Source organism: Mercenaria mercenaria, chromosome 4, assembly GCF_021730395.1.
Source record: "Mercenaria mercenaria strain notata chromosome 4, MADL_Memer_1, whole genome shotgun sequence".
Lineage (NCBI taxonomy): Eukaryota > Metazoa > Mollusca > Bivalvia > Venerida > Veneridae > Mercenaria > Mercenaria mercenaria.
The window spans coordinates 74,273,349-74,289,277 of NC_069364.1; the positions used below are offsets into that span (position 1 = coordinate 74,273,349).

Here is a 15,929-nt window from a genome sequence, read left to right on the forward strand (position 1 = left end):
CTACGCTTCAAATGCTGTACATTTTTTGTATGACGTGTAACAGCACACGCTACACGTGCTCATATAACAACAGTCATGCTTCAAGTATCGCAAAAGAGACAACCATATTTGATCAGATTTAATAAATTATAATAAGTGGACATTAAAATATCTGAATACAAGTTGCAAGAATAAAATAATTGAGCCGTGCCATGACAAAACCAACATAGTGGGTTTGCGACCAGCATGGATCCAGACCAGCCTGCGCATCCGCGCAGTCTGGTCAGGATCCATGCTGTTCGCTAACAGTTTCTCCAATTCCAATAGGCTTTAAAAGCGAACAGCATGGAGCCTGACCAGACTGCGCGGATGCGCAGGCTGGTCTGGATCCATGCTGGTCGCAAAGCCACTATGTTGGTTTTCCCATGGCACGGCTCAATTGTCATTTATAGATGAGGCGTTTTAAAAATCCTTGAGTGTATGTGTAAGATCTAACATGCAGTATGTTGTCATGTTATAATTACCTGCACTACAGTTGCCTGTCGGAGAAGCGAGTCGAGAACTCTCGCAGTACATTCCACACGGGCATAGAAGGCAGTCTAAATTTGTAGTTCCACGCAGGTCTGCTCTGTACGTCCCTGATGGACATGGCATTGGAATCTCTGTGCCATCTTCACAATAATGACCTGCGGGGCACGAATAATATTCGTACACTGATGTATTGTACGGACAGTAATATCCAGCTGGGCACAAAACGCATGTTTGCTGCGTGGAATTGTAGTACTCTCCCACATCACACGATGGATCTAGTAATGCAATTGGAAACATACAAAAACATATATTTTTTTTTGTATTTGACAAATTAAGGTTTCGTTTTAACAAGTAAATATTTCTGAATTGAAATAAAATAATTTTGTTATCTGCAAATAAAATTGCGAAAGAAGTTCATCAGGATAGAATAACTCTTATTTCAAAGAGTTCTATTACACATATCCATTTAATTGTCTCGCATTGAAGGTTCTCTCATGGAGTACTATGGAAACTGTCACAAAGGTAAATGGATATGTGTAGTAGAACTTTTTGAAATAAAATTGCGGCACTTGAAACAAAAGTAACAGAAAAGTATCTGATAAGTACGGTGCCCCTAAAGTGACATGTTACACACTTTTTTTCCAATTAGGTAATGTGAGACTTTTTTTATTTCGTTTAAACGAAATGATTTCGTTTAAACGAAATAAGTTATTTCGTTTAAACGAAATGATAAGTTATTTCGTTTAAACGAAATGATTATTTCGTTTAAACGAAATGATTTCGTTTAAACGAAATGATTTCGTTTAAACGAAATAAAAAAAAGTCTCACATTACCTAATTGGAAAAAATGTGTGTAACATGTCACTTTAGGGGCACCGTAGATATGCCACGTAAAGCGCTCCATACAAAATGTGATTTTAGTATAAAATGTATAGGCTGACAACGCGACGACACGATACTAAACCCGATACTTTAATCCGCTAATGGCGAAATATAACCAATAACAAAATTACCAACCAATGCAGAAAATCAAAGGTAGGTACGTACACCGAGCGCACTTGCTGCACCAATCACGTTTACATCGATTTAAACCGTTTTAAACATAAAAGCAAAAGCTGTTAAAACGTGCGAAATCACAATTTCGATATTTGTTTTTAGAAATGGTACAGAATATTTGCAAGAAAATGTTGTTCTTACGCTAACTAAAATATCTTGAAAGTTTTATAACAACAGATAAAACAAAATTCAGACACCAGAATTGTTAAGTGGTAATATTTGTTTTAACTCCTACTGTAAGCCTTGGAGTTCTTTAGAATCAGTTATAATCACAATGGTATTTATGCAGAACAATCAAAGAGAAACCTGATTACAAAAAATGTTGATCATACAGTAGAGTTTATGCCTCATAAGTATTTTGTTAAACTATATCACGATATATTTATCTTTTCTCATCAGACGAAATAAATTTCAGCGAATAACCAGTTTACATATCAGATAAAATTATTATATACACTAAGGCAAATAAAGTACATGCAGGAAGATGCGCAGTAGAAACTAGTGGAAATGTCTTGAAAAACATAGAATGGAAACTTTGTTTTGTTTTTTGTTAGTTTTAACGTCACATTGAAACAAGTACTGGTTATATGGCGACTTTCCAGCTTTTGGTGGTTGAGAAATACTCCAGGTGCCCCTCCGTGGTTTATTTCATCACGAGCGGGCATCTGGGTAGAAACACCGTAATTCCGTAAGTTAGCAGGATTGCTTCCTCACATGAACCCACGTCGGTGGGGGCTAACCGTGGTTCTCTGCCCTCCCGTAAGGAATGAAAATACGCCCTGTTTTAAAAAGTATCCGAAGGTAATATAATAAATTGATTTACGAAGACTATCAAATATGCCTATGAAATAAAGACCACTTAGAAACTGTACAAAAGTTGATGAAAGGAGAAGTTATTCCTGAGCGAAAATGCGAATAATTATCAAGTGTTGCGTGACTACGCTGAAATCATTCAAACAGGAAATAATAGACGTTTGAGCAAAACATGCATTTCCCTAAATTTTTTTTTTGACACTGGCCGTTCAAAGGCGGCACCCACTGAGTTACTTCATTAGTTTGTTTTGTCCTCGTGTGTTTGATTTGTATGTGAGTGTGTGTGTGTTAGAAGTGTGCACATCTGCGTGCTGAGGGTTTCGTTTAGGGGTTAGTAGTTATGTCTTATAATAATTATCCTCTCCGTATTCACAATACAATATAATTTGTTTTGTATACGCAAAAACAGTACTATCAAACTACAGTGCCTTTTACAAATCTACAGTGAAACTTCATTCAGTTATAAATCGTTTTGTGTAAAGTTTGAAATTGTATACTGTGCCGAATTTAAACAGATAATTACTTTATTTTTTTATCTGTAAACTGGATACACGGGTACTTGTATAGATGGTTGGGTATTTGTCATAGTGCATGTAATACCATTTTTTTTTCTCAAAATTGTTTATAGAAACTAAAGATGGAGATTTATCAAAAAATAACAAAACAATGACACGACCAATAGCGATCTTATACAGTAAAGTATTCTTCCCAAGAAAAGCCAAGTTTCTTTCAGAAGAAAAGAATATTGTTTACTTGAATCAACATAATTTGTTATATGTACATGCGATTAAAATCATATGATAATATAAGTAGATGCAAATAATTATTTAATTAATACCGAGCACTTGTCTCATTTGTTTTGTTGTTTTTTAGTCGTAGGTCGTAGTTAATTTTGTTGAGAATTTCTATATGCGTTTCAATGTTAATAATGCTCTTTACTTAAGCCCTCAGTAGAAACTGAGAGTTCAGTTGTTTAGCCAGACAGAGAAATTCTGAGCCATCAAAGTCAACTTAAATATACGTGTTTGCTTTGCGGGATTCTCAGTTGTATTAAACGATTCAGTTGCATTTGTTGTACCAGTGGTAATCTGAGGTGTGGCATGTGGAGGAGTTGTATCCGTTGTTTTGGTAGTAATTTGATGTGTAGAATGTGGAAAAGTTGTATTCGCTGTACTTGTAGTAATTTGAGGTGTGGTGTGAGAAGATGTATTCGGTGCACACGCGATAATCTGAGATGTATTATATGGAGTGGTTGTATTCGTTATACTTGTTGTAATCTGAGGTATTCCATGTATAGAGGTTGAGTTCGCTGTTCTGGTGGTAATCTGGGAAGTTGTATGTGAAAAGGTTATCTCTTGTACGCTGGTGGTAATCTGTTAAGGGTATGCGGAGAAGTTAGTGTGTCGTACTGTTAGTTCTTCGGGGGATGACATATGGAGAAGGTGTTTATTCGCTGTGCTTTTTGTAATTTGACGTGTAGCATATGGAGACAGTATATTAGATGTGCTGGTGGTAATCTTAGGCATGATCATTGGAAAGGTTGTATTCGCTGAAATCTGAGGTGTAGAATGTGGAGAAGCTGTATTCGCTGTATGTGTGTTAAATTGGTGTGGCTTAAAGTAAAGAGAAATTGTGTTCGTTGTACTTGAGGTAACCTGAGGTGTGGTATATGGAGTAATTGTAGTTCTTATCTGAGGTGTGGTATGTAGAGAAGTTGTGTTCATTGTACTTGTGGTAATCTGAGCTGTGGCATAAAGAGAAATTTGTATTTGTTGTACTTGTGGATAATTGAGTTGTAAAGTTGCAAGAAGAGAAGATGTATATGTTGTTCTAGTCGTAAGCTGAGATGTGAGAAATTGAGAAGTAATATCCGCTGTACTGGTGGTAGTCTGAGATGTGGCAAACGGAAAAATTATATTCGTTGTATCGGTCATAATATGAGGCGTGGTACGTGGAGTAATTCTTGTATTCATTGTGCCGTTGGTGATTTAAGGTGTGACACGTGCAGAAATTGTATTTCGAGGCCTCAACGCGAAACTAGTCTATCTGCTTCTATTTCTATATACACATAGACTAGTTTCGCGTTGAGCCCTCGATTTGTTGTACTGGTAATAGTTTGAGGTGTGGCACGTGTTCATTTGAACATTTCTCAATATTAAATTGAAATTAAGGGACCTGTTTTATCTAACTGAAACGCTGTTATTGCTGTAATTAGTGCCGGGTGATTGAAACAATAGGAATTCGTACTTAACTTGGGTAGGGAAAAACACAGTAAATTATCAATTAGTTCTTTTATTGTTTACTTTATGAGCTGAACGCTAAAAATAGAAGAGCAGATTTAAGGTCATCGAAGGTAAGAGTAACAGCAAACCTTTAATTAAGTCATGCGTCATCTTCAAACCACTAAATTTAGTCTTAAGTGTTCTGTGAAAATAATTTTGTATCTCTCCTTTCTTCATATGCATTGTTTATGTAAGTATCTTAGTAGGAAATGGTAGCGTGTAACTGAACTATAAAGTCCATATCAATAATGAAGCTTAAAATTCTTTATTCACATAACAGATTTAGATCATAGACGGCAATAGGGGTACCAATACTCGTTCTTAAGATATAAGAATGGTTCCTTTCTGACGGGTTACGAAAAACATTAGGTTAAGTTATAAGTTTTGAAGGAATTGGATAGTTTTTTTTTACTTTTATTTCTTTTTTTCTGAAACGCAAAATGTATAGTAATTGCATTCCTTTTCCCATAAAATAAAAGCTCTAATTTGACTTTTGTTTTTATACCTTACTCCTTCATAAACCATGAAATGTGTGAAATTTCGGACGTTGCCGTTAGAAAACGATGTAAGTTGTGGCATGCGTAATGACCTTATCCTTTGAGGCTAAATTAACTTAAATTCAATACAGATTATTTTCTGCCATTGAGCAATGAGAGACTGCCAATGAGAAGGGATTCTCTAGATACTTGGTTGGAATGGTTTTCTTTACTTTATCCTTGAATTAGACCAAAATAGTATCGATGTTGAATGAATCATTCTTGGACTTAGTTTTGTTGTACGTCAATATCATGCGTATATAATAGTTTAGCTTTCTCTTCATATGAATTCTGATATCGAAATGAAGAATATAACTTTAATGGTTTTGAAAAAGTACTAACACTTTCTCTTCTCAACATTTTTAGCCTATCGAAACATACAAATGTTCGATACAGCGATACAGTTTGCATTGAGTGCCTTTAATTATGAAACTTAATTATGTTAGATTTGATTTCGTCTCTTTTTCATACAAAAGCTACATGTCTTAAACCTCACCTTGGTCATGTAGGAGAATCACTCCAAACACCATCAGCTAGGCACTCTACTGTCGTACTTCCGTTGATTGTATAACCTTCTAAGCAAGTAATTTCTACCACTGTTCCGTATGATGTTGTACTATCATTCAAGTTTGCATTTGTGACGGACAACGCATTGCAGTCTAGATTAAAAGAATAAAATATTCTGAAATTTAAAATGTCATAATGCAAATGCATCGTTGATTGTTTACAGAAAACACAATCGCGATAAAACCATGTAGTTGTTTTAGTTAAGTTTAGTAGGACGTACACATCCAGTCAATATAAATGTCCTAGAATAAAGATTGTTAGAAAAATAAATCATAATTTCTTTTTAATTAAATATCATGGATATAAGTAAGTACAAATTCCAATATGATAATGTTGAATTTTATTTCCACTTTAGGATGTTTTTAAACAGATTTTTAGTAACCAGTATGTTTGTGCCATCTAAAAAATTAAAAAATTTCTTTAAAATTAACATGAGTTTCTTTTGACAGTTTTTATTCGTATAATTGAATAAAAGCTAGATTAATGTAATTCATTAAATGTATAAGACACTCTGTCTTAAAAAATAAAGAAATAATGATATGATGATCAAAATCATGGATGCGCAAACAAATAAGAAGGCTGGTTACTACCAAAATATCAATTTAGGACCTCGCTGGTCTATAATAAGTAGGGTTTTGTCTTTTTCGTTTCTTCCTGCCTCTTATCAAAGGCATCATCTTTTACTCTTCTGCGTTCTATTATAGTATAGACAGTACCCTGTCGAAATATGTTGTTGTTTTTTTAATTGGCGGCGTAAAAATTGTTAGTCTCGAAAAGAAACTCTCAGAAAAAAAGACGGAAGGTTGTAGTAAATGAAGTGTATTTTTTCATATAAAAGCTAACAATCTGTGGTAGAGATATAGTTCTACATGGGGAATGATATCAGATACTTGTAAGTTCGTTCTATATGGAATAAAGAACAGTCTATTAACAAATTCTCTCAAATTGTGCGGCAACTGATTTGATGACATCTCCCTCTCTCCAATAAACTATGAAACATAATTTACAAATTACATCCCATTTCATCAAAGAGACTTATAAAAAAGTAACTATATTCCTCTAAGGGCTCGTCTACATTATTCAATAAAACTTGTACAAGACATAAAATACAGCAACTTGTATAGTGCAGACAGTACATTGTGTCCCCCATTAGTGTCTTTTTTGAGTGGCGGCTTCCAGATAATTTTCGGCTACAAGATCCTGTAGCGTTTAGAATTCATCTTTTATTTCTTGGATGATTGTGCTGTCAAATGCCCTGATTAAGGGTTTTTGATGAGGAGCACCTGTCCGGTTTAGTATTTTGTTTACATTTTTCCATTAAATGTGTATTGAGATCTAATAAAACCATTATTGTATGCTGGGCTTTGATAATTTAAGAAATAAACATGGCTGTGCGGACAGCAGAAACAGAAAAAATGATGTTTTAATTGAATGACATACTCAAAAGCCAAGGTTATATAATTCAATTATAAAATTATATCTAGTGCTCCAGTGGACGAGAAACATCTGCAAGTTCGGTGTTCTCAAAAAGTAGTTTCACATTATCAAGGTCACATATTAACAAAATATTTTTTTATCATATTTCCTGATATAATATCTTTTAAAGGTAGTTTTGTTCTTAAACTGGATATGTATCACTTCAACTAGAGTTTTTCTCAATCAATGTTTTCACTAATGATTCAGTTTTTAAATGTCCAAATATTTGATCTTTATAAACACTTTGTATCATTTCGGCCATCATTTTTATTCACCTATCATGATTTCCCTCCATTTAAAATTAATGTGTCTTCCAACTTCCAGAAATATTGCAGAGCACTAATTGCTTGTACAAGAGATAAATCATTTATTGATTTATGGGCCCCACAATATTTTCTTGTAGTATGTAGACGGGGCTTAACGTAGTAATATGATTTATAACATAAATTAACTGTATCATCTGACAGCAGAGCAGCCAAATAGAATATGATAAAAACAGAATATATCCATAAGAGAAAATATCAAGAATTTCTGCTACATGACTTCGACAAAAAAAGTCAAATGGGGCAAACATATTTCTGAAACTAATCGACATCTGCTTTAACAAAAGAAATACAACAAATATAATTGATAGCCATTTCTGACAATAGGCTTGCACAAGGATGATTTGTTATGTATACTATGCTTGAATGGACAGCTTATGATCAAACTAAATTTCTATTTACCAGTTAACTTTTATATGTTTCCTGCATCGCAGTAATGCGTCAATTTTGTTTACTTTTTTATCAAAAAAAAAGTTTTTTTTTCACCCGGAGACCCAGACACAATTTACTTTATCTCGAACATGTAATCAGATCATTCGTTTTATCAAACTTTATGTTTTTCTATTTATCACGGATCAATAATTCGTGTGTATGTAAAAGTCATAGTAAATTTCGAAACGTCAAAGAAACAATGATATATTATCGCATAATATTGTGTATTAAATTTTCATTTTACGTATTTTTTCTCTATGTATCATAGCATGCTTCTACACAACCTTTTCATAGTTGGAGTATATGTAAAAGTCATATCAGATTTTGAAACAGCAAAGAAACAGTTCCTGATCGATGTACATATGAAACGGCCTATATGTAAACACGGAACACAAACTGTTTAAAAAGAGACATCATAAAAAGTAGATAAGATAAATCAAAAAGAAGCGAGAAAAAGGTTTTGTTCATGTACGCCGTATTTTCTCTAAATAACCTCTGTCACTGCAAGACGTTTTGACTATATCCCATTAATAGGTTTGGGATTATGCTCTGGACAAAAGGGTTTTATAACTTATAAAAAGGGTGATAATTCAGAAAATATACAAGAAACTTATTTTTTGTACATTAAACTTTACTCAATAGTTTCAGTCTTTGTGTGAAGTGTTCACAGCATTCCTTTAATGGTTTTGTTGTTATACCCAAAGGGTTATAAGTAACCAATAGGAAGGGTGTAAACTTGTCTTATAATTATAATACAAGTCATATCAAGTTTCAACATGCGTGGGTTCAAAAAATAGGAAGGAACATAACAGGGATGGGCGGGAAAAAGTGATTCGTATACGATAGCCCTCAGTCCACAGCAAATAATCCAAATCGGAAAATGTTTTGATGGGGTTTAATGATATACCTTAACAGTGAGTTTGATGGAATAACACCATTTAATATAAAACATTCGACTCCGAACTCCAAACAACGGTGAAAAGTCACTGTTTTGAATATATAATTATATAATCAGTGTTGAAGAGATTCAATGAATATCAATAAGTAGTATTTATGGCTACATTTTCCTGGAGCTACATAATGATTTGCGTTCCTTGTCATGTTTTTAAACGGGTTCACACTATACGCAGTAAATCATTTCACATGCTAATAAAGTACAATTTGAAGTTGATACTCACATCTCTTTTCACATATATATCGACGTAATAATGAAGTACAGGATGCATCATTCCAAAGGGAGTTAGAAAATAATGCGCAGTTTTCATTACCACCCGAGTTATCAGGTTGTCCTGAAATCCAAGAAGAAAACCCAAGGACGTTCCCACTGGTCATCCATTTCCAGATGCCTTCAATCTCTCTGTCCGAAAGACCAATGTAATATTTGTCTGTGTATAAAGACATGAATGAATTATCTGTGTAGATAGGATTTAAAATAAATAATATAAGTTATAATGTATTCTGTAAACATTTTTCAGAGTAAATGTAATTTAAAATGGAAGCATAAAAAAGTCATATACATCATAAGATATAACATATACTTGATAGACAGCTACCAAAACAACATTGACAAATTACTTTGAAAACTAGCCTGCACATTCAGTGGAGAAATGTTTCAAAGTTTTCAAACAAGCCATATTCATCAAAATTCAATATGGATTAACAAATTTAGAAGACATTTCCTATGGAATATTTGTGTGAAATTATTTAAATACCGATCAACGGTTGATGAGAAGATGGTGGTTGGAAGGTTATTTTCTAGTTTTAACACTGGGAACTACCATGTTTTGTTCTTAATCAGAAACATCTCAATATGTTTCGGTAGACAGTAGCCTAAGAGAAATTTACTTGATATGATTTCTTCAGGAATGTTGACCAGTTCCTCTGTATGACACTGTAAAACACTTTACCTGACAAAATAACTGCAATCTTGTAAGATGTTGACGTAATTTGTGTGAAAGCTTTTAAGCTGATAAGAGAGTTCTAATTATCTTACAATATGATTTTATATGAGAAGTCGTGGTAAGATTTGTGATGGAGATGGATGATGCTTTCTGACAAGTCTGAGTCTTAGCTTTTTGTAATTCTTTGGCTGTCATAGAAAACTGACTGACATATTCAATGTAGTCGTTTATTTTTCTGTTTTTCAAAAGATTAATCAGAAGGATTCTTCACCGTTTACCAATTGTTGGCATCCAAAATATATATTGTTACCTGGACCTATGACGTTTAAATAATGTCTTTATATACCACGTGACTGTTGTGACTATGCTATGGTTTATCAAAACAACTTGCACAAATTTGAAACATTTCGGGCCTTTTCAACATTTTATTTATGACGTAGAATTGTAGACCGTTTCGCTTACCGTCAGAGGTTCCTAAAATGACTGAAACAAGGAAATCGTTTTCATCAGAGTCGTCTATTTCTACCAAATAACTTTGCAGTGCTATGCATTGTTCCTAAAACACACAGAGAGAATAAAAAAAAACATTGAATCACATGTGAAGACGCACTAAACACACTTGACCAATGAACATATATATTTGTTAGTATTTCAAAATGTATGCACATATTTTTACAAACGTGTTGCTGCTCAGTGCAAAATAATGAAACACTCATTCACAAATTTAGTGCTCTGATCATGTATTTATAGCATCGTAAGTAACCCATATGATAACAAGAGAAAGGCCATAGGTTCAAACCCCTATACTAATAGGTTTTCGGATGTCACTTTAGGTCATAGGTGGAGAACTGCACATTAAAGTACCAAGGGTTTTATTTAGGAATTTAGTCGTCTTTTGGTAATCTTTCTGATCTATTTACCTATGCAAAAATGACAACATCGGAAGATAAGTGTTTCTTTTGCAAATTGGAAGCATTTATTTTTAATTAGAAATGACTACATTAAAAAACGTTGAGTTGTAAGTGAAGATGTAAATCATGCTTACGAAAGCCTCGTCCCAGTTAAGAGTGTCAGTGCTGAAAAAATAACACGAGGTTTGGTTGCTTATCCATCCGTCAGGGCAAAAAGGAACTAAAAACAAATATTAATTAAGACGTGAATTCTGTACCATATATCAATGGGATTTTATAGGTACATGTACATGTTATAATAGCATCACATTTTTGGAAAAAAATCAAATAATAACTTTCAATCCAATGTTTTTGTCATATTTTATTTTATGGTGACATCTGGAAAATACTAATAAAGTAACAATAAAGATAATTTTTATGGAAAGGAGCCATCATGTATTTCACACTTTTATTTATTTATTTATTTTTGTCTTATTTCACACTAGTTGATATGATATTGATAACGTCTATAGTAAACTGAACTTAATACAAAACGAATGCTTCTTGATACTGCAGTCATTTTATCATACATTCAAGATATCATGTAAACAAACGTTTTTCGAAGCAGATAGAATCGCTGCAAACCGTACTGGTTTTATTCCTTTTCATTTTGTCTCAAAAGTACTTGCCTTTATATTTGACTTTATGGTAAAAGCACAAAACGAAAGCACGAAATAATGTGATAATAATGTGACGAATTGTAAAATATGACACTGAGTGACTTCCTTGACCTTCACAGTTTGACATTGAATATGAAAATTTGTATCATAGAAGGTAGCAGATGTGTTTAGTGTTTGGTCTAGAAATGTGAAGATTCACTGAAATGACTTCTGAATGTTAATGTGTTTCTATCATTTGACATTGTCACCTACATTTATTTAAGGTAACCAAGTTTACAACTGCCAAGAGTGTCCTCTAGACTAATATTCAGGTCAAATTACATTTAAAGGAGGTAGAAAATATAACTTTTAGTGTAAGTAACTTTTCTAAAGATTTACACGTGTGATCTAATTTATGAAACCATACAAAAGTGCCATACTTGATCCAGATATTATAAATCCGCCAATGGTGTATCAACTTATCTTTTGTAAGCTTTGACCTAGTTACTTAGTTTTTAATGTCAGATGAGCAAGTCTCTTATAAGACTTAGATTACACAGATATATTGACGGTGTCTAGAACTTCGAGTGAAATATGGCCTCTGGTGTGTTCATTACGGTTTTTCTATAATTTTACTTGGCAAACTAATTTTGGACCAATGAGGATCCGGATTTGATCTTTACTTGTATTTTGTAAAATAAACCAGAAATTTTGAAGAATGGAAGTGTCATCTTCCTCGCTATAGGGGTAACATTTGCTCTTTTCAATTCTTTAGATAACGGTTTTGAAAAAGTGCAGAAATTTGTGCGGTTGCTTTTTTAAGTCATTCGAACCGGAGGCATTTTAATGGTCTGGATAATAGCATCAGTAATATTTTGCCTTGATATAAGGACGGTGAAAAATGAACATTACTGGGTTTTTTTTCAATATTAAGTAAGAGTTTGTTTTATCATTGTTGTCAACTTCGCTACAGAATTACGTTGCGTTTTCAAGATTTAAAGAAATACTAATGTCATATGTTTCGTTGAGATTACCGCTACACAAACACAGTTATAGGTCATATGGTGCCTTTCCAGATTTTGTCTGTGAAGGAAGACCCCATATGCCTCTACGTGCATTATTTTATCACAGGCAGGCACATAGGTAGAACCAACAACCTTTTGTTAGCCAGCTAAAAGGCTTATGTACATGAAAAGTTCAATGTCCCAAGCGAGATTCAAACTAACATCGCCGAGGGGCAAGCGATTCAAGTTACGCTGCCTTAACCATTAGGCCACGCAGGCGACCATATATTATTATGACTGTAGCAGATATTGTATGATGTTGTCATATAGCTCTATTTTGGTGGTCTTATTCAATTGTTTTGTTGTAAAATAGTTTTTTTACCTTACATTTCTGCCTACAATATTCATTTGTCTTTTGGATTAGTTTCATTTAGTTTTCGGATATTGCGGTTAAAACAAGGAGTGCCATTAGACTGAATGATTACGGTCTCTCTCGAAATTGCTTTGACTGATCAAGGTGTATGAGATATTATTGCTTTTTTATTATTATATTTCAGCGTCTAAACGATATTTACACATCAAATGTGAAAAGGTCTATCAATAAATCCATGCAAACATAGTTATATAAGGACGTATTTAACTGTAGTCGGTAAATACTTCAAAGTTATACATATACATAAAGAAGTTTCTAATCGTATTATCAGGATTAAAGTTATTGGCTGATAAACCGTATGACTTGTCCAAATAACATTCTATAATAAAACCAAAAAATGTCATATTTGTCACATATTGTGTGTCAAGTATCATCTTATAGTATATGTTACCATTAATATAATTTGTTCGATAAATTGTAGTTTGATTTTTTTATCAAAACGCCACACTGAAAATGAGACCTTATTTATAATAATATGCACAATCTGTTTAAAATATTTATTGTATCTTTATTATACTTATGTATGCTTTTTGAGTGGACGCATTGGTCGAGGGGTCCAAGACGCTTTCATACGGAGGTGAAGGCCCCTTGTTCGAATCGTGGCTACTTCAATTTCGGTGTGTCCTTGGGCAAGACACTTTATCACGATTGCCTCAGTCGACCCAGCTGTGAATGGGTACAAGCAAATTACTCGGGTTAAGGTATAATTAGTTTTGACTGTTGTTAAACTAGGGTCGCTCAAAAAGCTCTATAGAGCTTACGTTAATTGTTTCACAAAGCGACGGTAAATAAAAGTTATCTTTAACTTTTTCACTTTTAAGATGTTGTACGCAATGAAATTATTAAGCGGTACTGCATTGAAAAGAAATATGCGACTTTTTAGTCATCTTGTAAACATTTCATTCTACGCTGTGGATTTTACAGGTATCAGGTATCACCCTAGCGCGAGGTGTGATTGACACACGTACGTTATCTACCTAATATGAAAGGGTGAGAAACAGTTTTTTCTACAACATTCCGAAAATGTTCTTTATATACACGATGTAGCATAAATTTTTCATGCATAATAAGTTTTTGACACTATAAAAATATATTTGTAATTAAGATTATTAAGATGCCACCTAAATTTTTGTTGTAGTAAAACTGATTGAACCTCGAAAAGAAATCGTGCAACTGTCTGCTTAAAAAATCTAGTGGATTTCAGTTTCTCGTTTTTGCTATGTCAAGCTGTCTCCCTCATGGTAACACAGGGGCACGGCAAAGTCGGGTGCCGACTTGACAATTCTATCTCCTGCTCACGGGCCATCGCGTAAAGTCACGGTGACAGAATAAATTAAAATGTTGTCGTGTTGACTTGATTGTGAGGTGTCGCGGAACAATACGATTACATCGCAGAAAGCATTCCGTAATACTAGATAGACCAGACACAATGACATTTTATCTCCTATATATTTTTCTGTTATGCTGTACATGACTTTTTATCTCCTATATTATTTTATTCTGTTATGTTGGACTTGTTAATTTCTTACATCCGGCTCTGCCCACACACAATTAAGCCACATTCCTTTAACCCACTCCCGAAGTTTAATACATGTTCATACTTTATCTTCATTACAATTTCTATAAATGGCTGTCCTGCATTGCGATATATGGCTCTGGCTGTATCATTGCTTCAAGGGAGTCAACTCTTACCGTTTAATTAATGTTTCTATTAGTTGATAAAACTAAGTATGAATACAAAAAACTGAATTCCTTATATAAGAGAAAGGGATTAGCAGGAGAAACAGTAAAGACGCATTTGTACTTGGAAATACCATTTTATGTATTATACAGTAAAATTATTGCTACATGTTTTAAATTCTTATTTCATTATTTGCTTTTCCTAAGGCCTAGTGCAGAAAAAAATACAGATAAAATCGCTAACATTTACAATATATGTATATTTATTACCTGCTGCTTTTATTCCAAATAGATAGAAAGACAAATATATAACAAAATCAACACTTTTAAACATCATTTTCTCTAAACAGAGCGTTTTCTGTCGTCCATTACAGATACGCATGATAGCTTTTCCAAATGTGATACACTGCAGTATAAATAGTGCCTGGTAACGTAATACGTCAATTGAAATACAAGAACTACTACAATGAATATAAAATAGCCCCAAAATATGGTAGCTGATTTTTGCCATTTCGTTCTGGCGTGTTTGTGTGTTTAAATAGCGCCAACATAACGGCACGTCAAAACGACAAGTTAGCGCACCGTTACGACAGATAAGCGCGCAAATGCACAAATATTTTATTTGTCGTGCTAATGTACTGAAGAAATAGTATTTTCACATTTGCAGTAGGCCTAGGAGAAAGGTTTCTGAAAATAAGATTAATTTTAAACATAAAAGGTAGTTCCGTAATAGACGTAAACTGATAAAACTGATAATTCCTGTATATTCTATAAAGTAATCTTTACTTTTCATCACTTTCCATTATTTAAAGAATGTATTTCTAATTTCACAGTTAGATTATAAACAAATAGAAACATCTCTATTAAAATAAACAATAGGAGCAGACTTCCTGAAAGCAATGAGCATAGCCAGGACCACAAAGCAGGCAACTCATGAATATATACTATTATAGCGAAAAGATCCAGTGTTAGCATTTATTAAAATTCGGGGTTGGGTTAAAGGAAAGGGATTTGGATAAAATTGAGTTGGCGACTTCTTTCAAATATTTATGATAACTTTTACCTAATGTTGAACAAACCAATTTTGTACCCTTTTCACCGTCCATATAACAAGGCAAGATCTTATTTACACTGTTACTCGAACGTTTCTAAACCATTTCAAAACAAATAATTATCTCTTTGCAAAATCGTTTTCCTAATAAATTGAAGAGGAAACGTTATCTCAATAGCGAAGAAAGCTAATACCTTCAATCCTCAAAATTACTGGTTTATTTTAAAATGCATTGGTCAACTTAGAAAACTTCATCTTTGACCAAAATTAGTTTACCAAGTAAAATCATACCATTAAAGCACTACCAAGTAAAATC

At 33.5% G+C, this 15,929-nt stretch overlaps 1 protein-coding gene across 1 annotated transcript; it reads right to left on the reverse strand.

Moving 5' to 3' along the window:
• Nucleotides 1–1,367: 1,367 nt before the first annotated feature.
• LOC128556462 (perlucin-like protein) lies at nt 1,368–15,387 on the reverse strand. Its single transcript, XM_053541693.1, has 5 exons — nt 14,833–15,387; nt 10,942–11,027; nt 10,359–10,452; nt 9,174–9,380; nt 1,368–5,856 (listed from the first exon to the last, which is right to left on the reverse strand). The coding sequence occupies exons 1-5, from the start codon at nt 15,071–15,073 to the stop codon at nt 5,699–5,701; spliced, it is 786 nt and encodes a 261-aa protein (XP_053397668.1). The 5' UTR covers nt 15,074–15,387; the 3' UTR covers nt 1,368–5,698.
• Nucleotides 15,388–15,929: the final 542 nt, after the last annotated feature.

What these genes read in the sequence shown, in the direction of transcription:
- LOC128556462 (XM_053541693.1), bottom strand. Translation starts at nt 15,073, where the DNA reads ATGGCAAAAATCAGCTACCATATTTTGGGGCTATTTTATATTCATTGT. An exon ending in ATTTGGAATAAAAGCAGCAG is followed by an intron (nt 11,028 to 14,832) that starts GTAATAAATATA and finishes ATTTGTTTTTAG; the next exon opens with TTCCTTTTTGCCCTGACGGA. An exon ending in CATTTTAGGAACCTCTGACG is followed by an intron (nt 9,381 to 10,358) that starts GTAAGCGAAACG and finishes CTTTATACACAG; the next exon opens with ACAAATATTACATTGGTCTT.